This window comes from Leptodactylus fuscus, chromosome 11, assembly GCF_031893055.1.
Source record: "Leptodactylus fuscus isolate aLepFus1 chromosome 11, aLepFus1.hap2, whole genome shotgun sequence".
Taxonomy (NCBI): Eukaryota; Metazoa; Chordata; class Amphibia; order Anura; family Leptodactylidae; genus Leptodactylus; species Leptodactylus fuscus.
This window is the reverse complement of record NC_134275.1, coordinates 36,480,550-36,507,010: the sequence shown is the minus strand read 5'-3', so window position 1 is coordinate 36,507,010 and position 26,461 is coordinate 36,480,550. Positions and strand designations below refer to the sequence as shown.

General features: G+C 43.8%; 1 protein-coding gene across 4 annotated transcripts in view; it reads right to left on the bottom strand.

The window, feature by feature from the left end:
* LOC142184646 (IQ motif and SEC7 domain-containing protein 2-like) overlaps nucleotides 1-26,461 on the bottom strand; it is a 147,421-nt gene that overhangs the window by 38,214 nt on the left and 82,746 nt on the right. Inside the window, exon 1 of one of the 4 annotated variants that reach the window (XM_075259666.1) lies at nucleotides 7,260-7,494. The exons of 2 other annotated variants lie outside the window; for them this stretch is intronic. In XM_075259666.1, coding sequence (XP_075115767.1) covers nucleotides 7,260-7,342 — 83 coding nt within the window. In that variant the 5' untranslated portion in view covers nucleotides 7,343-7,494. Of the gene's footprint in view, nucleotides 1-343; nucleotides 676-7,259; nucleotides 7,495-26,461 lie in introns of those variants that run through there. One more of the 4 variants, XM_075259667.1, reaches the window with a different exon arrangement.

Genomic DNA, 26,461 nt, shown 5'->3' with positions numbered 1-26,461 from the left:
CTGAACACTATAAACAGTCCTTGGCTTCTCCTCTGGTTACCTAGTCCATCCATCCTGATAAAGGGCTGTCATAGGGGTCAGTAGTCTGACAAGTGGTACTTCAGTACATCTGCCATGCAGACTGTGGGGAAGCTAGGTGTGCATGTATTTATAGATGTAGCAGAGCAGAGTTTGTCAATTGGCTTGATGCGATAGATAAAGCTATTGCAATGTCTTAAAGTTATCAAGAAGATGCCTCAGTCAACGCTGCTGAATCTGTATCAGCCTATACAGATAAGCACATGCATATACACACACTTCTGCAGACCACCGTACACCACACACATACAAGCTTATATCCTACCAGAGACCATGCTGCAAAATCCTGGGCGCCCGGTCGGATGCGCAGTGTAGGCACCACATGCTGCTGACTGGTAAAAGGAGCGGCGTAGACGATTCCTCTCCTCTGACCCCCTACCACGGTCCAGTGTACAGATGTTCCCCTTCTTGCAGATCAGCGGCACTGCCGCCTCTTAGCTCAGCACAACAGTGACAGCAGCCAAAAGGGGGGTGGAGCAGTCCATGACGGCCCTGAGAAGGGGGGAAGCGGGCACCAGGAATAGGACAGGAAGGAACCACACAAACTATACAAATGGTGTGAAATGATGAGATAAGAATCTCTGATATTACACTACAGGGCATAAGAAAGATGATCTGGGTATAGGGAGGGTGATATTAGGACTAGCCACATGACGGGGGGTGGCAGTGCTGAGTAAATGATCAAAGAACTTTGCAGACTATTAACGTGCTTCGAGGAAAAGAGCAAGATGGGGTTAAAAGTCATCGGGTTCATGACACCGTGCGTTCTGTATGCAAAGTGCAGCACTCAGCTATGGATGCCACCTCTATGTGCACTTCCAGGTGGCATGACTGTGCCCTGACCCCAAGTGGGCGTCACGTAGAGCTATAATAACTTCACAGGCATGTGACATTTCACTTGAAGGCCCCCAGCTGTAAGAGGGAGCACAGAGATCACTACGCCGGGTGTAATGCTCTGCGAATGGTGAGGGGGGGGGGGGGGGGGGAGAGAGAGAAGCTACAATGGTAATAAACCGGATCCCCCGCACTCTGGAGCCCTAATGTGCACCCACAGAGAGGGAGGGGGGAGGGAGGGGGCAGGGAGGGGGGCAGCAGCTTTTCAGCAGAGTCGCAACCAGTTGAGGATGCAGTTGCCATGGGGATGAATAAGGTTGCCATGGTTATAATAGGAGGAGTGAAAGAAGAAAAAAAGAAAGAAAAAAGAGAAGGAAGGAGAGACCTGATGGATGCGGAGTACTCATCACCATGGGAACGGAAAGATGGACAACTAATATACATATAAAATAATATATATACACACATAGGGTGGCTGCTATGGGGCGCAATAACTAAGGAGACCATTACCAATGAGACCATGCAAGAACGATGGATGATGAGAGATGAAGAAGTGGAAAACTGTGATGTCATCACATACAAAGTCATCTTTCTGCATGTGTATTATCCCTGTACTGTGACATCACTGTGTGTATTATCCCTGTACTGTGACATCACTGTGTGTATTATCCCTGTACTGTGACATCACTGTGTGTATTATCCTGTACTGTGACATCACTGTGTATATTATCCCTGTGCTGTGACATCACTGTGTGTATTATCCCTGTGCTGTGACATCACTGTGTGTATTATCCCTGTACTGTGACATCACTGTGTGTATTATCCCTGTACTGTGACATCACTGTGTGTATTATCCCTGTGCTGTGACATCACTGTGTGTATTATCCCTGTGCTGTGACATCACTGTGTGTATTATCCCTGTGCTGTGACATCACTGTGTGTATTATCCCTGTGCTGTGACATCACTGTGTGTATTATTCCTGTACTGTGACATCACTGTGTATATTATCCCTGTACTGTGACATCACTGTGCTCATTACCTCTATACTGTGACATCACTGTACTTATTATCTCTGTACTGTGACATCATTGTGTATATTATCTCTGTACTGTGACATCACTGTGTGTATTATCCCTGTACTGTGACATCACTGTGTGTATTATCCTGTGCTGTGACATCACTGTGTGTATTATCCCTGTGCTGTGACATCACTGTGTGTATTATTCCTGTACTGTGACATCACTGTGTGTATTATCCCTGTACTGTGACATCACTGTGTGTATTATCCCTGTACTGTGACATCACTGTGTGTATTATCCCTGTACTGTGACATCACTGTGTGTATTATCCCTGTACTGTGACATCACGGTGTGTATTATCCCTGTACTGTGACATCACTGTGTATATTATCCCTGCACTGTGACATCACTATGTGTATTATCCCTGCACTGTGACATCACTGTGTATATTATCCCTGCACTGTGACATCACTGTGTGTATTATCCCTGCACTGTGACATCACTGTGTATATTATCCCTGCACTGTGACATCACTGTGTATATTATCCCTGCACTGTGACATCACTATGTGTATTATCTCTGTACTGTGACATCACTGTGCTCATTACCTCTATACTGTGACATCACTGTACTTATTATCTCTGTACTGTGACATCATTGTGTATATTATCTCTGTACTGTGACATCACTGTGTGTATTATCCCTGTACTGTGACATCACTGTGTGTATTATCCTGTACCGTGACATCACTGTGTGTATTATCCCTGTACCGTGACATCACTGTGTATATTATCTCTGTACTGTGACATCACTGTGTGTATTATCCCTGTACTGTGACATCACTGTGTATATTATCCCTGTACTGTGACATCACTGTGCTCATTACCTCTATACTGTGACATCACTGTACTTATTATCTCTGTACTGTGACATCATTGTGTATATTATCTCTGTACTGTGACATCACTGTGTGTATTATCCCTGTACTGTGACATCACTGTGTGTATTATCCTGTACTGTGACATCACTGTGTATATTATCCCTGTGCTGTGACATCACTGTGTGTATTATCCCTGTGCTGTGACATCACTGTGTGTATTATTCCTGTACTGTGACATCACTGTGTGTATTATCCCTGTACTGTGACATCACTGTGTGTATTATCCCTGTACTGTGACATCACTGTGTGTATTATCCCTGTACTGTGACATCACTGTGTGTATTATCCCTGTACTGTGACATCACTATGTGTATTATCCCTGTACTGTGACATCACTGTGTATATTATCCCTGCACTGTGACATCACTATGTGTATTATCTCTGTACTGTGACATCACTGTGTGTATTATCCTGTACTGTGACATCACTGTGTATATTATCCCTGTGCTGTGACATCACTGTGTGTATTATCCCTGTGCTGTGACATCACTGTGTGTATTATTCCTGTACTGTGACATCACTGTGTGTATTATCCCTGTACTGTGACATCACTGTGTGTATTATCCCTGTACTGTGACATCACTGTGTGTATTATCCCTGTACTGTGACATCACTGTGTGTATTATCCCTGTACTGTGACATCACTATGTGTATTATCCCTGTACTGTGACATCACTGTGTATATTATCCCTGCACTGTGACATCACTATGTGTATTATCCCTGTACTGTGACATCACTGTGTATATTATCCCTGCACTGTGACATCACTATGTGTATTATCTCTGTACTGTGACATCACTGTGCGTATTATCCCTGTACTGTGACATCACTATGTGTATTATCCCTGTACTGTGACATCACTGTGTATATTATCCCTGCACTGTGACATCACTATGTGTATTATCCCTGTACTGTGACATCACTGTGTATATTATCCCTGCACTGTGACATCACTATGTGTATTATCTCTGTGCTGTGACATCACTGTGCGTATTATCTCTGTACTGTGACATCACTGTGTGTATTATCCCTGTACTGTGACATCACTGTGTGTATTATCCTGTACTGTGACATCACTGTGTGTATTATCCCTGTACTGTGACATCACTGTGTGTATTATCCTGTACTGTGACATCACTGTGTGTATTATCCCTGTACTGTGACATCACTGTGTGTATTATCCTGTACTGTGACATCACTGTGTGTATTATCCCTGTACCGTGACATCACTGTGTGTATTATCTCTGTACTGTGACATCACTGTGTGTATTATCCCTGTACTGTGACATCACTGTGTGTATTATCCTGTACTGTGACATCACTGTGTGTATTATCCTGTACTGTGACATCACTGTGTGTATTATCCATGGACTGTGACATCACTGTGCGTATTATCTCTGTACTGTGACATCACTATGTGTATTATCCCTGTACTGTGACATCACTGTGTGTATTATCCCTGCACTGTGACATCACTGTGTGTAAAGTAGACAAAATAATCATTTTTCAAGTTCTGACCTTGCTACTTAAAGTGGCCATGGTAGATTGGGGTACATTATACGTTTTGCCATGGAGCCCCATAGTTACTTGTTATACCGCTGCATATATATATATATATATATATATATATATATATATATGACACGCACATGTATGACACGCACATTCATGATTTATAAAAATACACTTACACTCACGTCCACAACTCATGTGTCGGTACACACCAATACTTTTCTTATTTGCTAAAGATTACATGGTCACCGCCATTATAAAATAATTTTTAATTCTACTTTTCTATTCATCAATCCCAAAAATGACACCACCACACAAATCCCTTCCTATCCCAAGATGACAAAATTCATTAAGTTGTAACGTAACATTTAACCCTTGTATACTGGGCTGGAAAATACCTTGAATTACCCAATATAGGGACATTATTGGAATGGCCGCAGTATATCACGGCAGGGATCAAAAAGCTACTGTAGGACTGGCTGGAAATAGACGAAATCCCTTTGGCATCCCTGTAAGTCCCAGTCTACTAGATAATGACGTGAATTATGGTCTCCACATGGTTAATAGATTTCCAGGGAAACTGCAGGGGATGTGACGTTCCCTCTGCAGATGAAGTATTTTTGGATGATTTCCGCGAATAACAGGGACATTTCGGATGAAATCTTTATGGTTCCTAACATTGTAGCTGGTAAAATTGGGGCATTTAAGTTCTGCCCTTTTTTTTTTTTTTTTACGCCAGATGAAATTTCTGGGATAGTCCCTAATTTTCTATACCAAGTTCAGGACAGTTGCCAAGTGTTCTTCGTAGGGATTTAGGAAATGTTTGTTGCCCATGGCAACCAGTCTCAGCTTACATTGCTTGGACTATAAAAGCTGCTCTGTGATTGGACGATTCTCCTAAATCTGCCTCGATCGCCAAAGACTTGCAGGCAAATGGGCAGCTGTATCTGAAAAAACAGTATAGAAAATGTGCCCGACCCGCCATGGAGTTAGAAGGGCATCTGTGTCTACTACATGTAATATAATAATATTAGTATATGACGGACTGGATCGTTAACCCCCGATGGATATGTGAGGGTTTGTAACACCTGTCTGAGTCACTTATGTAAGCGGCGGGGCGGGCACAACACTCCGCAGGAATGAACATAGTGACACAGGGACGGCAGGAATCACCTAATCTTCCACCTTCACGTCTAATAGCCATCCATTTATTATGACAGATACAAAGCGGAAAAAGAAAGCCCCCCTACCCTTTGGACTATTCAGTGCGTGCTAATCCCTAAAGTGGGCAGCTCTGTGTTTGTTTGCTTTTCCTTATTGTATGGTCCAGTACAGAGCGAGACTAAAATGCAACCAAACTGAGAAGGTAAAAACCAGGAAGGTGACTGAATACAACAAGAAAGCGGTAGGGGTGTCCTCTGTATACAGCTGCAGTCTAAAAGGGGGCAACACAAAAAACAATGCTTTAAATTGGGGTACGGTGGCAAAAGCGTGTCAGGACCTTCAGAGCGCCACACCTGTTCACAGGTTGTGGCTGATATTACAACTCACTTCCACTCAAAGGGGCTATGGAGGGCCAGAAAAGTTATGACAGTGCATTCACTACTGGCTACATGTCAGTACTCCTATAGAGAAGGGTCCCTTAAATTCCCAATTATTACATATAAAGAACACAGCAGAGAGACAGAAATCTGTGTGCTCCGACTCTTGGTCACACGCCATGACTCCGCTCTACTTTATGTAAAAATAACTGTAATAACGTAGAATTGTCATAGAGAGCCGGAGACCAGCAGGGGAGGCTGAGCACAGGGACTTCCAACACCCCAGTGCGCTAGGCAAATCTATCTATCTTGGTTTAGCCAGTACAGTGAATACATAGTGAAAACTTCTCTCTCCTCACATAACCCCTTTAAGAAAAAAAACCCGAAAAAAACACTGATCTGAAATACCATACACAACCTGAGGACAGGGGTGGCGCTGTTTTTGAAAGTAAGAAGTCACGTTATTTAATCTTAAAAGCCTCCTTCAAAGACAAATGAGAGGACTGGACCTCACCAAGATGTGCACAGCCCCACATGCCTGTACCCAGAGGTTAATGTCCATTACCATACATGTGATATACATAGTAAGTGAAAACAGCATGCAGTACTTATATGAAAAAGTGCTGTGTAAATTCTGTCTTACAAGACGCCAGACTGGATTTACTCAAGGAGCCTTCAGCAGTTTCTAATTGCTGTCCCCTTCTGCGTTCCTATCATTACAGATATATAATCTGTTCCAGAAGTCACAACAAGACCTATTACAGTGCAATGGGCTCTGGAGACAACCCCATCATTAGATGGCACCAAACTGATAACAGAGAGCAAATGAAAGATGATAATGGTGAGAACTGTTTACTATAGAAAAGGGAGGCAGAAAGCGGAGCAAGAGATCAGAGAGGAGGGCGCGGGGTTCGAGGTCCTAGAAATAAACGTGGCTCATTGGATGTGAATGGTAAGCACCTATGGAGCAGCACTATGTATGGCCAAATTCACACAAGTAATTACCCCTTGACCCGATACCCTGGAAATATTGCCCAATAATACACACAGCACATGCAAACTACCACAAAAAGACACAATGGAAAGGAAGGGTCAAGATGGCAGGACCTAAATGGACCACAGAGGCAATGATGCCAATACAAGTTATGTCTATGACCCAGTCTAGGATACAGAAAAAGTTTTTAAGAGAGAAGAGTGCAGAGAGTGCAGCTCAGGACAGTCTAGAGATGACCAGAAGGATTAGTAAGAACAGGAGGCATGAGGAGGCATGGAGACAACAAGGGAAGTGAGCAGAAGGTCAGACAGGGGAATAGAGGTCAGAAATCCACCATACCGTGCAGACAGGCGGCGCAGCAGGAGCCATAGGAAATAACAGCTGCACTGACAGCTACTGAGAAAGGTGTGTATCCCCACCATAGTGTCTCCATGTGAGGAGCCTGTGACTGCCCTGGGCTCTGCCGGCTCTTCCTGTTCTTCAGCCCTACCCTGCTATGCTTTCCCTTCCTGCTGGCTGTCACACTGCCACCAGCTGAGACCTGCATCTCCTAGTGAAAGCTGAACTGTCTGGGAAAGGGGGTGGGGAGTGCACCTGCCTAAAATGTAGCATGCAAAATACAGCGGTGCAGCCAGTCCCCTGCCTCTGGCTTGTCGGCTAGCGAGACATGGCTTCCACTAGTCATACACGGTGCAGGGGCTTCTATAGATTTTTTCTGTAAATTTGCAATTGCATTATTCTGCTTTAGTCTGGGGTCTCTGATGTCCTATATATCTGCTATTATTTGTGATTTCTGTGGTCCCCTAACAACCATCTGATCATCCGTTAGCAGTAGGAGAACCCAACACTTGCTCATTTTCCTTTAGACAGGCTCCATACTGGGCGTCCACTGACACAGCAGGTTCTCTCTAATCTAACTAATATAGGAGGGTTTCCCCTCCCCCTCTTAATACCACAAAAGACCTGAAGGGCACAAGCAATTGACTATAAGAAAGGGTTATCCAGGGAACAAAAACCTTACCAGTACATTCCCTGCCCTGGATAAGCTTTACTACTAGTATACACCTTGATCTCCCTGTATTTGCCTAGGGCAGCTGGGGAGGCCGAACTATTGTTCCCCAGTCTCCCCTGACTCTCACAGAGGTCACCGACTCCCCTTTACATAGGGCGCAGGTCCAACAAGTAGAGTGGGGTCGGTCATGTGAATGAGAGTTGGAGCATTAGCAGGGCACAAGGGAACAAGAGTCTGATCTCCCCCGCTGCCCTCCTCAAGTAATAAATGGGGCTCCAGGAAACCAAGGTGTAGATTAGTAATGAAGCTTACCCCGGGTAGGAAATGTTCTTGGAGCTAGTGGGGTGGGGTGGTCTATAATCTTGGGGTCCAAGCCTGGTAGAAGAGATGCTGTTGGGCTGCTCCAAGTATATGTGCTGCACCTACTAGAGTAGGGACCCACTATATAGAGGTCCCCAAGAAGTGGCTAGTGGGCTTATACACCATCACCATGTATAGCAAGAACCTCATGTTCATTTTTGGAGATTTTGTGGAGAAGCCATGACTTGGCATAGCAGTCCATGACAAAACCGTGGCATGGTCCATCAGTCACTATATACACCAATGGAGAATATCTCTGCATACGGGGCCCAAGCAAGCAAACATCTTATACATTGATATGTTCACATGGACTGAACCGCTGCCCATTCACAGCATATGTGTTACTAGTCTGCCACTGATTTTACTCTATACATTGCAGTGATATCTGTGAAAACTAGCGACATAAATTGGCATCCTATAGATTAATATCAATTTACAATTTTCTGCAACATGTGAATGAGATTTTCTAAAAAGTCATCCACTTTGCTGGTATTGTAATATAGCACAGAAATTTCCGTAGCATGCGAATATACTCTAAAGGGGTGGGGGTTTCACTATTCTGAACGTATTCTCACATCGCAGAACCCCGAAACCCCGCCATGGAGACTACAATGTAACAGCTCGCTTATCAAAGAAAATTCCTCCCACATAAACCAGCGGGCGGCCATGACTTTCAATGGATGCAGGTGGTCCTGCGGAGAGTAGCGCTTGAAGGGAACTCCCTCTATGACATCACCATGCCCTTATAGAGCATGTTAGCAGGGGGTGTCTTATGTAGACAGCCCCTTTAAGAAGGGCTTTGCTTTATTCCAGGCATGAGGCGATGCACAGGACGCCTAGGTTAATATATTATAATACGTCTACGCAGTGATAACTCTAGGAATGACAATTCCAGCACAGAGCTCAAGGCGAGTACACAGATCCAGCGCTGCCAGACAGGCACAGTCTGATGTGCGGGGATGTGTCACAGCAGCTCCAGGCCTCGACAGCTCATTGCATCCAAGAGAAGCACAACGTGACACTCAGCTGCCTGCACGTGGACATGTCCCCCGGCCGTCACAATGATACAACTCTTCCAAGCTTTGTGCTGGAACAATGCGGCATTGTGTTTCCACACTTCCCCATGTGCCACGACTCATTGTCACAAAGACTTACCACTGATCTGAAATATCTACCTCGTGCACAGAGATGCAAACCCATCCACGGCTGCCCAAAACAGCCAAAAAGAGAGCGATGTATAGAATATTACATACATCAGCTGGTAACTATGGAAATGAGTGCTTATTATAACCACAAGGTACGGCTACAGATGCTAGAATTGTACCTAGAAGAAGAGATATATAGGATCGGGTAGGTTTATAAAAGGTGTCGTGTAGCATTAACCCCTTACGTGAAGTGTAACTCCTTAAAGGTCAGTCAATTTTCCAACTTCCTCATATAATACATGGTCCATGATGAACAGATCTTATGGGTAATCCTGTCCAATTCTTCAAACAGAATGGAGCCCCCCCCCCATTGCAGTCAATGGGTGATGGAAGGCATCTGAATGTCATCCGAGTGCGCTCCGCTATAAAATCTGCTTCCCCTCCTCCTATCGTATTCCTGCTGCAGGGGAGCATGGGAGCATCTACCTAGAGTCACTACCTTGCAAGGCACAAGGAAAATTTTGGGCATCGTTGTGCATTTGCAAAGAGGTGGTAGAAACTGAGCACTCCAGCTGGATGAACAAAAATAGCCTAAAAATGGGCAATCTGATTACCTCTCGGAGAAGACCACCCGACTGAAAGACCACTTTTTAATGCAAGTTTGGATGTTAGACTCATAGGGTTAAGTGTATATAAGGCAACAACCCCTAGCAGCATAAAATACAATTCACAGCCATATACTATGTACATAGAGATGTCAGTGATGGCCCACTCTTTGCTGACTGGCGCCCCTCAGTGTCAGTGTGACCATATCTCAGGCCCATATCTGATCCCAAATGAGATATTAGATGTCACAATTAAAGGACCCCATCATTCACCATCATAACGGCGGCGAGCGATTTCACGCTATTAATTGTACGGATATCACATTTGCTTGGCAATGAAAAGACGTCTGCTCACTAAAAAGAAATGTAGCATGAAATTAACTTTTCCTCCACAAAGAAAGGATATGTATTTAGAAAATTGCTTTATTGACTCCGATCAAACCCATAAACCCTGTGTATAAAAGATTGAAGATGCAGAGGCTTAGAACATTCTATATAAATGAGAAGACAAATCTTAGAAGGGGGGTTCTGGTAGCAAGAAATTACCCCCTATCCAAAAGATGGGGATAAGCCGCTGTCAGGTGAGGGTTTGGCCACCGGGACATCTAGTGCTCATGAGAAGCAGAAGGTTTGCACCCCAGCCTGAATAAAGCAACAGTTTGGGCAGGGCACACTACTCTCCATTCATTTCAATGGGACCCACAGAGACAGGTGAATCCAGAATTTTGGCCATCTTTGGTGGCCCCCATTGAAGATTGCTCTCTATGACGGACAGGAGATGCGGACGAAGGCCATCTTCATGGGGAAATCTGTTTAAGTTAATATGCCCAGATTGGGCACAAAGTAGGACAGTGAAAAATATCTATACCTAACACTAGGAGTCTTCACAGTCCCCATACAAATAATTCCCAAAAATTTAGGTGCACAAATCTGATTTTGACAGAAACATCTGGCTATCTTAAATGTGTGCGGGGTGTCTTGACAGTCCAAGATAAGCCACAAGATTCTGGCAGCGGTTTATTCCCCTCTCCTCACTGCAAAACAAACACTCGACCTGACCAAGGGTGCATGTATATGGGAAAGTCAGGAAAAATAGAAATAATGGCCGTGAGCTATTGAAGGTACATGGCCACCTTTGAAAGGAGAATGAGGGCCCCTGGTGACCCATGTGAATAGAGTGGCGTCTCTGCCACTGTTTCATTCACTAGTCTTCTAGGGAAATTGCTAAACCCATAGAAGAGAATGGAGCACTGGACGAGCATGGGAACCACGATTTCATTCATTTGGGCCTCATTCTCCTGACTGTGGGACCGCCAGTGATCATGCAGTTATCTCCCATCCTTTGGACAGGGGATGTGTTAGCGATAGATAGATAGATAGACTGATGGATGATAGGATAGATAGTCTGATGGATGATAGATAGATAGATAGACTGATGATAGATAGATATATAGATAAATCTCTTACCTATGCCATTTCCAAAGTACTACGCAGTAACCAGTCGCAGTGATGTGTAGTCATATTCTCCATTAAACAAGTTGTGCGACTTGGAGTCACCTGTGAGTGAGCTCTGAGCTCTGTTATGGAGGAATATTAGCAGAACCTGGACAGGAATGAGTAGGCCGCCCTGTCACATCCTGCACGGTGACAATGGACTTGTGCCTGGATTCCTCTGGGTGACTAGCGCAATAACACATGCAATAAGTTATAAATAGCATATAATACAGGCAGAAGAATGCAGGAAATATGCGAGTTACCCTGACACATCTGATCACAATGTCAAAAGGCGCGGTGATGTAAGAGATGATATTCAGGGCTGACAGGACGGACGATGAGCTGAGCGCTTATCAGTTCGAGCATAACAAACTCATCTTGGGAGCGCACTGATCCAACAACGCAATCTGCATTCAGGCCACGCAGGCAAATACCCTCACAAAAATATTTTCAGGTCAAGGCATTTTTGTGCAAGGCGGGTTTTGGATAACATGATCATTGAGATCTAGGATTATTTGCATAGTGTGTGTCTGTCTATCGGTGCACCCTTACATAGTGGTTGTCTGTATTAGGGTATCAAGATAACATGGGCGGAGTGAGGGGGTCAGTCTATAACACTGTGGTGGACCCAGGCCAGCACTGCAGGGGAACTGTATACCCAACTGCAAATATCCTGGGGTTAAAGGGATTGTGACCAAAAAATTCAGCGATCACATGTCAAGTTAATATAATGGGGGAGGATTTATCAATTCCTCTACCATACCTCTCAACAGACTCGGCTTCTGTGGGACTGTCCCAGACTCCGGGTCATGTCACGCAGTCCCAGTCGGCGGTAGGTATGTCCCGGACTCAACTCGTCTGCGTCTGGAGAGGACCCAGATGAGTTGAATACAATGGTGAAGCAGGAGCTGTCCGCAGAGAGCTCTTGCTTCACCACTATTCTCCTCTCTATGCTCCAGCCCCAGGAGCTGTAGGCGCAATGTGATGACATCACTTCCATCACGCCTGCAGCTCCCTGAACAGTCTGAACAAGAGAAGAGAGAGAGATGTTATGCTAAACTTTGGGGTGACAATAGACTGGAGACAGTGAAACATTAAACTAGGGACAGATGAAGGGGACAAACTGGCGGCAGATCAAGAGGGGACATTAAACTAGTGGCAGATGAAGGGGGTAATTAAACTAGGAGAAGATGAAGGGGGGACATTAAATTGGAGCAGATGAAGAATGGACATTATATTGGGGGGACATTAAACTGGGGGTAAGTGGAGGAGGACATTAAACCTTGGGAATAGCTGGAGGGGGACATGTCTATTTGTCCCCAGTTTAAACAGGAGCACGAGGAGAGTGATTTCATACTGTGGGGCAATTGGAGAGGGAACATTATAATGTTAGGGTGATTATAGGAGCATTTTACTATGCAGGAGTACAAAGAAAAATGGGCAAATATAGACAGAGTGAATGTAGAAATGGACGGAGCTAAATTTTGCTGTGGCGCATATAGCACGCCACACATTTATCTTTTTGTCCTTTGAAAGTTGGGGGGTATGTTCTACACCAATTTTCTGGCATACCGCAATGACATTATGCTGCACATTTGGCACAAGGCTTTTTATTTATTTATTTATTTTTTAAATCGCCCAGCGTGCAGGAGTTCTAGCTAACCCTCCGCTTCCAGAAGACCATCCAAATCAGGGATACTCTGATACTTTTAGTACTGACTGAGGTCTGCCATCATAAGAACACTGAAGCTAAACAGTAAGGGGGCGTTCACACTTGCGCCGCTGTTCGCACGCTGCGATTTTGTCGAAATTGCAGGAGAAACAGCTTGGAGACGGCTTGCTGGCGGTCAGTTTGTTTTTCCTGGAATTTCGGTGGAATCACACGGGCGGACAGCGGCCCAAGTGTGAACGCCCCCTTACTAAACATGTCCATTATTTACATGTTTTAAGCCATGCCTCTAACCCAGGGATAGGGAACCTTCGGCTCTCCAGCTGCTGTGAAACTACAACTCCCATCATGCTCCATTCACTTCCAAGGGAGTTCCAAGAACAGCAGAGCAAGTATGCATGCTGGGAATTGTAGTTTTGCAACATCTGGAGAGCCGTACGTTCCCTACCCCTGCCCCAGTCCAACCCATGACCCCTTGACCTCATCAAGTTATTTTGTGATACATACAGTAATAATGCCTTCCTCTGTGTAATACAGTGATGAAACTTGCTTAGTGTGCCCACCACAAAGTATATTGCTCCCTCTGTGGTACCCACACCTTTCTCCACAGAGTAGATTTCTCCCTCAGTAGCCTTCACATGATATTTTCTGTTGCCCCCCCCCCCTCCCCATACAGTATAATGCCTCCCTTAGTGTTCACACACAGTATAATGCACCCTTACTGACTTCCACAGGATATAATATAATGCCCCATTAGTGGTGCCCACGCAGTACAGTCTCTTTAGTTCTTTCAAGAGTATATTGCTCCCTTAGTAGCCTTACCATGATATAATGTTCTGTTGCTGCCCCCCACGCAGTATAATGCCCCTTATTGCCGCTCACACAGTATAAAGTCCCTACCATGCCCCATAAGTGCTCAATCACAGTATTACACGACATTGGTGCCTCTACCCAAGTTGAGGCCATGGTATGTGTTCAGACTATGGTTCACCACTTGAATACCCCTGGTTTAGACTGACACACTGTATCAAATCCATCAAATGTACAGGTATGAATAGGGAAATACCAGGCACTAAATGCATATGAGAAAGTTTCCATTCACTGCATGCAAGCAGACTAAAACAAGGTTGTCCTCTTAACACCAACACCCAGCAAATAGGTTATATTATTGATGTAGGTAACGCGCCACTCTATGGTGCCAGCTTTGCCCTTTAGATGACAGAAAGCAGTCAGCAGATTCTCTTATTAGCAGGGTGTAATTTCTCAAAAGGATGTGATCAAACAGCATGGGAATTATAGCAGCAAACCATTAATCACGTTCATCCGCGCTGTCTAATTGCTGCGCGGCGTTCCTTGATGCCAATGCGAGAAGGAGTCTTCTCTCTGAAAAGGAAAAACGTCCATCATCCCAGGGACTGAGCTCTCGAAAGAGACCCTAGTTATTAATCGTGGTCGATATGTGCAGCCTCCGAGCTGCCAAGTGGGCACAGCAAATACACTGCCAGGCAAAGCCTTGGCAGCCTCACTGGCACAGCGAGGGGCTGCTGATCAAGTTAGTAACGCAGAGCCTCAGAGCATATGCAGACTAAATCCTAACAAATTAAGAAAACCTCTGGAGGGCCAAAGACCAAACAATGCAGGGAATGCCGAAAACAAAGATTTCCATGAGCTTAAAGGGCACTTCTAGACTGCACATGTAGATGGTGAACACTTGGCAAATTGTGACGTGCCTACTATGCCAGTCCTAAGAAATAGTTGGACATGCAGAATACTTAAATATGCGACCAAGACCGCTGTATTGCTGCAATGTGGGGACTTACTATATATACTCGAGTATAAGCCGACCCGAATATAAGCCGAGGCCCCTAATTTTACCACAAACTGGGAAATCTTATTGACTTGAGTATAAGCCGAGGCGGGGAAATGCAGCAGCTACTGGAAAATTTGAAAATGGTCAGAGATTTTGGGTGCAGTAGTTGCTGGGAAAGGGGAGGGGGTGTTTTGGTTGTCTGTCTGCCCCCTTCCCTGAGCTTGAGGACTGGGGTTTTTCCCCCCACTTTGAACTCAGCCTGGCTGAATATAGGGTATCTGCAGTGCTCCTATTAACCCCTTCCCGATGGAACAGGAGCACTGCAGATCCCCTATATTCAGTAGACCGGGCACTTTCAGACACAGGGATACCTAATGTGTTTGTGTTTCACAGTCATTTTCTACTTTTATATGTATACTAGGGAAAGCAGTGATTTAGAACTCTAATTTTTTTATCATATTTTTTTAAAGTTTTTTTTTTTTCACTATTTTATGGGAGATTCTATACATTTATACATTACTATTGCGACTGGTCATAGACACCCTGCCCTCGAGTATAAGCCGAGGAGGGCTTTTTCAGCACAAATACTGTGCTGAAAAATTCGGCTTATACTCGAGTATATACGGTAGCGCAAATGTTTTTTTGCTACTTTTTGCAGGTAAAATTGACATACGGTGGCAAATAAAATCTAGCAAATGTAGAAAAATGAGGAAGGGCACTCACCCACGTCCACGCTCGTCTTCATAAAATACTTCTTTTATTAAGGTAACATATTTCTTTAAAAACAAGAAGTGCAGGGAGGGAATAGAGCATATACAGTCCTATGAAAAAGTTTGGGCGCCCCCATTAATCTTAATCATTTTTAGTTCTAAATATTTTGGTGTTTGCAACAGCCATTTCAGTTTGATCTATCTAATAACTGATGGACACAGTAATATTTCAGGATTGAAATGAGGTTTATTGTACTAACAGAAAATGCGCAATATGCAATAAACCAAAATTTGACCAGTGCAAAAGTATGGGCACCTCAACAGAAAAGTGACATTAATATTTAGTAGATCTTCCTTTTGCAAAGATAACAGCCTCTAGTCGCTTCCTGTAGCTTTTAATCAGTTCCTGGATCCTGGATGAAGGTATTTTGGACCATTCCTCTTTACAAAACAATTCAAGTTCAGTTAAGTTTGATGGTGGCCGAGCATGGACAGCCCGCTTCAAATCATCCCACAGATGTTCAATGATATTCAGGTCTGGGGACTGGGATGGCCATTCCAGAACATTGTAATTGTTCCTCTGCATGAATGCCTGAGTCGATTTGGAGCGTTGTTTTGGATTATTGTCTTGCTGAAATATCCATCCCCGGCATAACTTCAACTTCGTCACTGATTCTTGAACATTATTCTCAAGAATCTGCTGATACTGAGTGGAATCCATGTGACCCTCAACTTTAACAAGATTCCCGGTGCCGGCATTGGCCACACAGCCCCAAAGCATGATGGAACCTCCACCAAATATTACAGTGGGTAGCAAGTGTTTTTCTTGGAATGCGGTTTTTTTTGGACTCCATGCATAACGCCTTTTTGTATGACTAAACAACTCAATCTTTCATCAGTCCACAGGACCTTCTTCCAAAATGAAGCTGGCTTATCCAAATGTGCTTTTGCTTACCTCAGGCGACTCTGTTTGTGGCATGCTTGCAGAAACGGCTTCTTTCTCATCACTCAACCATACAGCTTCTCCTTGTGCAAAGTGTGCTGTATTGTTGACCGATGCACAGTGACACCATCTGCAGCAGGATGATGCTGCAGCTCTTTGGAGGTGGTCTGTGGATTGTCCTTCACTGTTCTCACCATTCTCCTTCTCTGCCTTTCTGATATTTTTCTTGGCCTGCCACTTCTGGGCTTAACAAGAACTGTCCCTGTGGTCTTCCATTTCCTTACTATGTTCCTCACAGTGGAAACTGACAGGTTAAATCTCTGAGACAACTTTTTGTATCCTTCCCCTGAACAACTATGTTGAACAATCTTTGTTTTCAGATCATTTGAGAGTTGTTTTAAGTAGCCCATGATGCCACTCTTCAGAGGAGATTCAAATAGGAGAACAACTTGCAATTGGCCACCTTAAATACCTTTTCTCATGATTGGATAGATCTGGCTATGAAGTTCAAAGCTCAGTGAGGTTACAAAAACAATTTTGTGCTTCAGTAAGTCAGTAAAAAGTAGTTAGGAGTATTCAAATCAATAAAATGATAAGGGTGCCCATACTTTTGCACCGGTCAAATTTTGGTTTAATGCATGTTGCACATTTTCCGTTAGTACAATAAACCTCATTTCACTCCTGAAATATTACTGTGTCCATCAGTTATTAGATATATCAAACTGAAATGGCTGCTGCAAACACCAAAATATTTAGAACTAAAAATGATTAAGATTAATAGGGGTGCCCAAACTTTTTCATAGGACTGTATAGGCAAGTAGCCTACTTGCCTATATATGCTCTATTCCCTCCCTGCACTTCTTGTTTTTAAAGAAATATGTTACCTTAATAAAAGTAGTATTTTATGAAGACGAGCGTGGACGTGGGTGAGTGCCCTTCCTCATTTTTCTACATTTGCTCTATTTGCCTAACTGCCTTTTTTTGGTCGCTGAGCACCCCCACAGCTCTCTACATATAAGGTTATAATCCTCATATTTACCTTCAATTCATCGGGACTTTCATTTGTGCATTCAGCAGTGCCATCCTATATCTTTTTCCCTGGTAAATAAAATCTCACTCACTTTTCCGGACTATAAAATGCTGCGTTTCCTTCCGTGTTTCCTGTAAAAATGGACACCGGCTTATTTCCAGCACTGCAGCCTGCTACTTCTCTCCTACGGGTCCCCCATGTCCTACAGGCACCTCCACTAAGTAATAGGCCTCGTTTGTTAAAACAAATAAGTTGTCTTCGTTACCCAGAACAACCAATCAGAACCGCTTTCGTTTAACTGCTGTAAAAAATGAAAGCTGACCTGTGGCTGTCTCTGTTGCTAGTTTTGCCATTAGAGGAATTTGATAAATGAGACCAATTGGGACAGATTTACTAAAACTGTTTAAAGGCCCGAATGTCTTGTACTTAGGACCGGTCATCAATATGAGATCTGGGGGGGCTTGACAACTGTGTCCCCCGGCCAATCATCTCCTCCATGTGCTGATGAGGTTACATTCATGTGTCACATGGTACAGCGGCAGCTCAGTCCTGTTCACCAGAATACCAAACACAGACACTACAATCTATATGGTGTTGTGCTTGGTATGCTCCGAAAAGCTTATTTTTGTATAATAAAAAGTTTAACTGTTTCCTAATATAGTTTCCAAATCAATTGACTTATAATATCTCTGATCTCTGTCAGTGAATGGAAACCTATGAGCGTAAACAAAAAGGAAAACTTACTGTGGTGGCTTTATGTGAAAGGAAGGTGACAGACATTACAGTGAAGACGATGGCGTGCGAGTCTTAAGTACAATGTGAGAAGAGTAATTACATTTACGGAAAGGAGGTCATAGGAGATGCCCGCGTTGGCACAGACGAGATTCATTACATTTCTATGGTGCCGTTAATAAAGTATAGAGCCGGATTCCTCCTGTTTATTTATGGACCTGGTGAATAATGGCTTCTAACCTCCATGGCCCATTGACAGAGTAACGCCAAGTATTTAATGGCGACATGCGGGTCAATGAAGTCAATAATGAGGAGTCTGTGTTTGTTATGCGGCAGGTTTATCTACTTGGCGTATGCTGGCATCATGATTACTGTACAAACAAAGTGCGAGGAGGAGGCGGAGAGGACGCTGCGAAAATATGCAGATCCCTCAAGACACACTTCAGGCCTAGCACAGCGTAGATCCTTTTCAGATCTTAATAGCAGGCAGGTTAAAGTCACAACGTTCAGACACAAGACAGCAGGTGCCAATTTGTAGAGGATCAGACCCATCCATGACATCATTCTGCATCCTTAGGACTCTGCATTATATAGTTCCTCTGTTATTCTTCCTGGAAATGCATAAATAGACAACTGGGTGTTGATGTTCCCCTTGTTAATAGGATGTCCCCCAAACAGAAAATATGGCCAAAACCACTCACTTTGGTGAAGCGGAGAGAAAATGAAAGGAGTGTGGTGGTGGTGGGGGGCCTCTTGACCCTTTCTGACAGATAAAGGAAAGATCAGCCATGTTTAATTCTACCATGCCCATTTATTTGCTACCTTTAGCTCTCTGGAAGATTCTTATTCCTCATACTCTGTTGAAAACACATGCATGCTTGGCCAAGTCAGAAGTAACAGCAGTCAATCAACCATGGACCAACCATGACAGCGTGGACAATTTTTATAGCAGTCCAGTCTCATTTATAGAAGTGCATGGGTGGCACATGGATGGCAATAACTAGGGATACAACCTGCCTGGTCACATCTGCATTTGGTATTCCGGTCTGGGAATCCACATGGGGACCCCCAGAACGGAATACTGAACGCATTGACAAGCGGTGAGCTTATGAAAGCACATGGACCTCACAGATTATAGTGGGGTCTGTGTGTTTTCCACGCGGTGTTGGCACGAGTCGTGTAGAGGAGAGTGCTTCAAGAACTACTTTTCTCTCTGCATGATTCATGCAGACACCAAGCCTTACATCCGCTCTTCCAGGTTTGGGTATAATACACGGCCATACACTGACAATAGTTGCTGACTGGAAGAACACCCCAAACCTGGATCAGCAGAGCATGCATGTGTTTATAATGTGGAAAGGATTGCTCCATGACACCACCAGCACAGGCTGGGCTCATCTCCCTTGAGGACCTGGATGGGGCACAAGTAGGGCAGAGTGCCACTTTAAAGAGCATAAGCTGCTTACTGCCATATTCTAGTATAAACAGATTCTGTAATACAAGGAAATAAAGATAAAGCGGCTGTTGTTGTGGTATATCACAGTGTTATACAGTATACTATACTCCCTCCGTAGATAAAATCCACAATAAAGATAAAAGAGTCACCTTGGAATTTCCTGAGCCGGTTAAAGCAGCTGAGGCCACCACGTTCCTGTACACAGCACAATAACCTGATCAATAAGACATGTTTTATTACCTCCCTAATAAACCCATATATTCCAGTCAGTGAGCTCATAGCTGCCACAATGAATACGGTAAAGATAAACCCCACTGTAGGAATTGGAATACTGTACAACTTGCACTATACAAACAACATTTATTGCTAAAAGTGGACAATCCCTTTAAAAGGCAACTACCCATACAGACTCGGCTGTCAGCATGAGAGGCCCTTGACATGGTGTCTATGCTTTGTCAGGGTTACATATGAAATGTAAATTTCCTGTTTCAAAGCTTAAAAACCCTCTAAAAATAACCTGACACTCCCTCTATACATACCAACCATTCTGGCTCACACCCCTACCCTCTTAGCTATGCTTTACTAAGGGACAGGAATGCCTTCCTTATGCCCTTACAGGCAAAGTACAGGGCATGCATGATCTGCTGCCAGGCAACAGGGATTGCAGCCAGCAGGTGACTACTCAGGACCTTCATGCATTTTTTGAGTAGCCACTTGATGTCATATACAAAGTCATATACAGCTGAGGCTAAGCGCCATTGGATCCTGGAAAAGCTGAGTGACAAGTAACATGCCTATTTTCCACATGAGTTTTCTCCCAGCCGCAGCGGGCACTTCCTGTACACATACCACACTGACTCGCACACCCAGCTTCCTGGGCACAATGTATTAGGTGAAAGGAATGGCTTGTACTTTTATAACCGTGGGTTTGTTCTAGATTCAGAACCACATACGCAGCGTTACGTAACCGATGCCCATAAACAAAGAGTTTCTCAATCTCACTTGGTATGAGTCAATACGTGCCAGTCTTGTGCTTGTGCCCATTGCACAGAGTGACAGATTATACAGTAGTACATACCACAAGGAAACCGCCATGAAGCCAGACTATACAGATACCATCTCAGGGGTAGGAGAATATACACAATTCATGACATGTTATCTGTGGCCTTACAGACGTCTATGGGAATGTGTCACCAGAACCCATCATATCACCCCGCAGATAGCTAGGTTAGGGTGATCTGAAGAAAACAGAATTAACCCCTTCATTGCTGAGATTTAGCATTTTTTGGCAATATGTAAAATGAGGTCTTTGGAGCAATGAGGGCATGGCTGCTCACCTCTCTGGAGCAATGGCAACGCACTATAAAAGAACTATAACAAAGCAATATCATGGCAGTGATTCACAAGGGGAAAACTCAGTTTGCTTCAGGTACAGGGTTGCTTATCAACAGGACTGGGTTCTAGCAAAACGATATGCCATAAATATCCAATGGAAGGAGGTCCTAAACACTCTTACACTGTGCCCCCCCCCCCCCCCCGTGCTGCGAGATAACTCATTTGCATACCGACGAAAACTGTGAATTCTACCGAACGGTGGCGCGGAGAAGACTTCTAAAGGTAGGAGACGACTAGCCTATCTTAAGGCTATTCCTACGTGTCAGCGAGAAAAAAAAAAAAAAAGAAAAAAAAAAGTGTTTTAATGGTAGAATCCCTTTCTGCAGTGGGAAGCTAAAGCTTTTACCAAGCTTAGAGCTGGAAAATCAGAGATGGAAGTCCGCCCAATCGTATGCTGTGTGAACAGGCCCCAAGATAGCATTGGATAAGTACTCTCTCAGCAGACAACTATTCCTTTCAACATCCCGTACAAATGCACCCTAAAAGAGTGGGCTTGGATGAGACAGAAACAAGCAGTTTTCTAGATCACAACATAAAAAGCTGTAGATTGAAATCTGATAGAATATCCCTCCCGATCAGCGGAAGCCTAAATGGTTTCCATACGGATCATCCAGTTTTCCCCAAAATACGTATATCCCCTTTTTATTGCTACTCAGACATCTAAAGTAAATAAAATCCCAAATATAACGCCACTTTGAAAGTAGTTTGCATAGGCAAAAGCAACATTTTGTGCATACAGCTCAGGGCTCGTTCACATCTGCGCCCAGTCTCCGTTCTGCAGGTTCCCGTTTCCTGCACAAAACAGAGGCAGGAGACTGAAACCTGCCGGCATATTTCAAGCCCATTCATTTGAATGAAAATAAATAAATAAAATGTATTATTATTTGAATGGGTTTGAAAGATGTCCGGCATTGAGCGTTTTATACTCTCCGCCGCGAAACCAGTTTTTTCAAACCGACACAGAGTCGGACATGCAGTACTAGGTGTCCGATTTAAAAAAAAAAAAAAAAGAGCATAAAACGCTCACCGGCGCTCACGTCCGGACCCGTTCTGACAGGTTTCCGTCTTCTGCATGCAGAAGACGGAAACCACAGAACGGACTGCCGAACGCTAGTGTGAACCCAGCGTCAGAGGCAGACCTAGTGTATGTGTCTCCATGGTGACAGACTACAAACGAATCCTGTGCGCAGTCAGATTTTGTTGTACAGTGTAAAAAACCCAGCAAAGTTATCATCAAGCATGTATGCGAAGGAACAGTCAGCCCATATAGGACAGATAAGCGAATAAACCAAAGAGCTATGTGGACAACCTAGTCTTGTATACTGTTTAGTTTTGCAAAATATGTTGCCGCTGTTTAAATAAAAATGATTATTTTCTCAGATATACTTCAATGCATATGAAGAATCTTGTCATATGATACAAATGTGAACAATGTTCACATGTATAATTGGAGTTAATCTGGGAAATAACCATGAAAAAGGATTGAATGATAACGTCTCACCCACTAAAAATATTCCAGACCAGATTGTGATGTATTAGATTGGGTCAGAGCGACTAACAAATGACGCCAAGGACATTCCTGCAAATCATCAAACCCAAAAATGAAAGCAGAAAAGTTATGATACCATCAGATGTACCTGGAGATTGGACAACTATAAGCCATGTAAGTTTCCAACAGCAGATATGAGGAATTGGTTGCTACTCACCTTCATGATATCCTCACAGGTTCTAAACTGAAAGCAGAGTCTGGTCTTCGGTGGTTCACCAAAATGGTATCTCCAGGATGACAACATGCAGTTCTACAAGTATTCATGACATTGAGACAAATCTATAACTTATATTAATAGCATATTTACAAGCAGACACAGGATATATTTATTGTGAAGTCCAGGCGCTCCTCGGGGGCGGGCACACAGAGATGCAGAGCGCCAAAGGTCTTTCTAACAATTACAGAGCGGTCATTCAAAGCCCTATACTTTTATTGTAATCAGTCAGACTGAATATATATATTCTTAGTTACTGAACATACAACATATGCCCAAAAATGCCCAGTGATAAGTTTCTTTCATGGGACAACCCTTTTTAATTCACTTTTTGAAATATTTGCTTTATATGTGATATTATTACACAAAATTTTAGATGACACAAATTCAGTAAGTGAGGTTACAGAGTCAAAAAGCGTGTGGCCCATAAAAAAAAAAGGGGGGGGGGAGGGGTCACCTCTCACAACAAGGTGTATTACATTGTTTTTCACAGATCTCCAAACACTTCACTTTATTGAACGGTCCATGAAAACATCCAAAAATAGTTTTTTTTGTTTTTTTTTGAGGAACCATTGACATGGCCAGTTACCCCCCAAAAAACCAACCCCCCCCCCCCAATAAATAATACAGTTGTGTGAATAGGTCCGTAGGCAGTGATTTCAGACCAGATGTATGATAGGCTTTTTTTAAATATATTTGTGTGAATAAAGTCTAAGAGCAGCGTGCTCAATGCCAAATGGCAGCTGGGGTGGTGTTAAGCCTACCGTATCACTACTGGACTATTATCTGGGGTGATGACCCAAAGTGCACTGCAAGTCTAATGGATGAACTTGGTTTGGGGCTCAATTCCATATGAATACCCATGTCTTTGGAATAAGAAGTCTATCAAGTTCATATAGCTGTGATGATCAGGTGCCAACATTTTTTGGCTATATAGTGTAGTAGATGAGAGTATTCATTTTGAAGTTGTGCAAAAAAAACAACAAAACCCAACAATATGTGACCATACCCACTAATAGGATGTCAAATTAAGGCTCCATTTACATGGAGGAAAATGGTGAGGAATTTGGTGTGGAATTTCAGCGCTGAAAAAAAAGCCTCCCATAGACTTCAATGGGTTCCTTTTTCAGCTAAGAAACCCAGATAGTGTCCCTTGTTAGGAGTTACCAAGACACCATCTTGATGTGCGATGTAGAAGCTTTCTTAATTGGCGATCACAAGTACAATGATAAGATGGTGACACCTAGTGGTAAAATAGCAATTTTTTGGAAAAAAAAAAGAAAGCAAAGATACGTTTTGTGTGTGCACATAAGAAACAATGTCTAGTCAGCTTTCAATAGTCTTTATTTAGATCTGAGCAGCTTTTTATTTTAAATTATTCTTCGAGGAGAGTACCATAAATAGCTATTTACAGAGGGCAGAGGGACAGCGGGACAGTGGAAAGCTTAGGAGTCCAAAAATAAAGCATTGGAGGAAGAAATCAGCCTCAGAATATAAGCAAGCAACCGGAAGCTTGGTGGGACACAAGAGTGTCAAGCAAGAATGGTGGTGCAAGAGAGCAAAGGGGACATATGGGGGACACGGGTGGATAGGAAGACATAGAGACATCACAGACACAATGGTGGAAAGGGGGATCTCGGTATCAGAGGTCACAATGGGAAACACAAGGGTTAGACAAAAGGACATATTGGAGTCACAGTGAAATATGGCAGAGGGTTTAGGAACCACGCGGACAAGGGCATTATAAGAGTCACACACAGACAAGATGGCGGGTGTAGGGTCCATAGAAAGGGAATTTAGAGATAGGCTATTAGGTTGCTGGAGATTCATGCACACAAGGCTTGGTCTGCAGGCAGCCTCCCCCCATGTTACTGCATAGGAATTACGCAGAGTAGCAGACCTCTGCAACACAAGGGGAAGTCTCGGGGGAAATAAAATCACAAAATACACCTCACACCATTTGGTTTCACAGCAGGATGAGCTCCTTGCGGCCCCCCTGAGAGAAGAGAATAGGGGTAATGCAGTGAAGGTCTGTCACAGGTTACAACCAGTCCCGATTCCTATGATCCTGACAGGTTGGGTGGCGTGTGTTCAGTGTCTGTGCGTTTCTGTGTACAGAGACTAGCGGCTATCTCTTCTCTGTGTTGGTGTGTTGAAGCAGGAGGCACAAAGAGGTCAGACAATGATGGAATCGGTCACTCAGCAAGTGGCTCCCCCTGGAGAAAGTCATCAGTGCTGCATCCATGCTGAAGCACAAGGTCCGTATCGAGTCGCAGTCTTCTGAAGAACACCTTTCAGCATACGGAGCAGCCAACGCTCTACAGTGACCTGTGATCCAGAGGACAGGAAGGGGGAGATGGCAGAAGTCCAGGGGAGTGGGGCGCAGGGCCGAATCTCTCCATGTTACCTAGAGGACGGACTGCTGCACTCAGAGGCAGGGCAGCAAAACTGATGGACAACCTCCTCCTCCTCATCCTCACCCCTGGATAGAGACACATGGGCAGCAGAAGGGGAAGTCAAAATGCACAGATGACTCCAGAGCAGGTTGAGAGATGGCAATGAGTCGGTGGTCAGAGACACTTGGAGACATGAAACAACCAAAGAGAATGATGGGCAAGACTGTGGAGCAGAACAGGAAGCACGAACAAGTAAACTGCTTTAGTACAGATGGCGATGAGCTGAGGCAAGGCAAGTGGGTGAGACAGCTGACTTGTGGCTTGGGAGTGTTCGAGATGTCACAGTTTGGATGAGGAGATGACAATGATCTAGAGTAAGAGATTTCAACATTTATTAAGGGTCACATGTATGAAATGAATGGAGTCACATATTTACCAGGTCCTTTACAACAGGTAAGGTATCTGTGGCTTCTTGGCACTTGGAAAAGTAACAGTTTTATCATCACACAGGTCAATAGTGATTTGCTATAAACTTGTCCACCAAAACATCCTTTTACAAAAATCTGATTAATAAGGCAGTAAAACATCATGAAATGGGTGGGTTATAGGAACGTCCAAGCCTCAATCCTAGGAGGTTGAGACCATTTGCTAGGGACGTGCTGCCTGATAACCCCATACTTAAAGCTGGTGATGTAAATCTGCTTCAGATTTCTGTAATTTTCTAGTCGGCAAGACCTAGCCCTCAGACCATTTTACTGAACTGAACTTAGATGATATATCCTTACCAACCTCAATGCTAGATGGCCAACAGAAAAAAGAAAGGAGGCTGAAAAACTAACTATCCCATATCTCATCCTGTATCAGATTTGTTCTAAACACTACATTTAAAAGGGTCCTTTCACTACCTCCACCAACGCAAACCCTTTGTATCCTTCAATAATCTCCACTTCCGAAACCGTTGGATTTTTTTTTCTCTACTCCCCACTATTCCTGAGCAATTAGTGGCATTGGTTTCAAAATT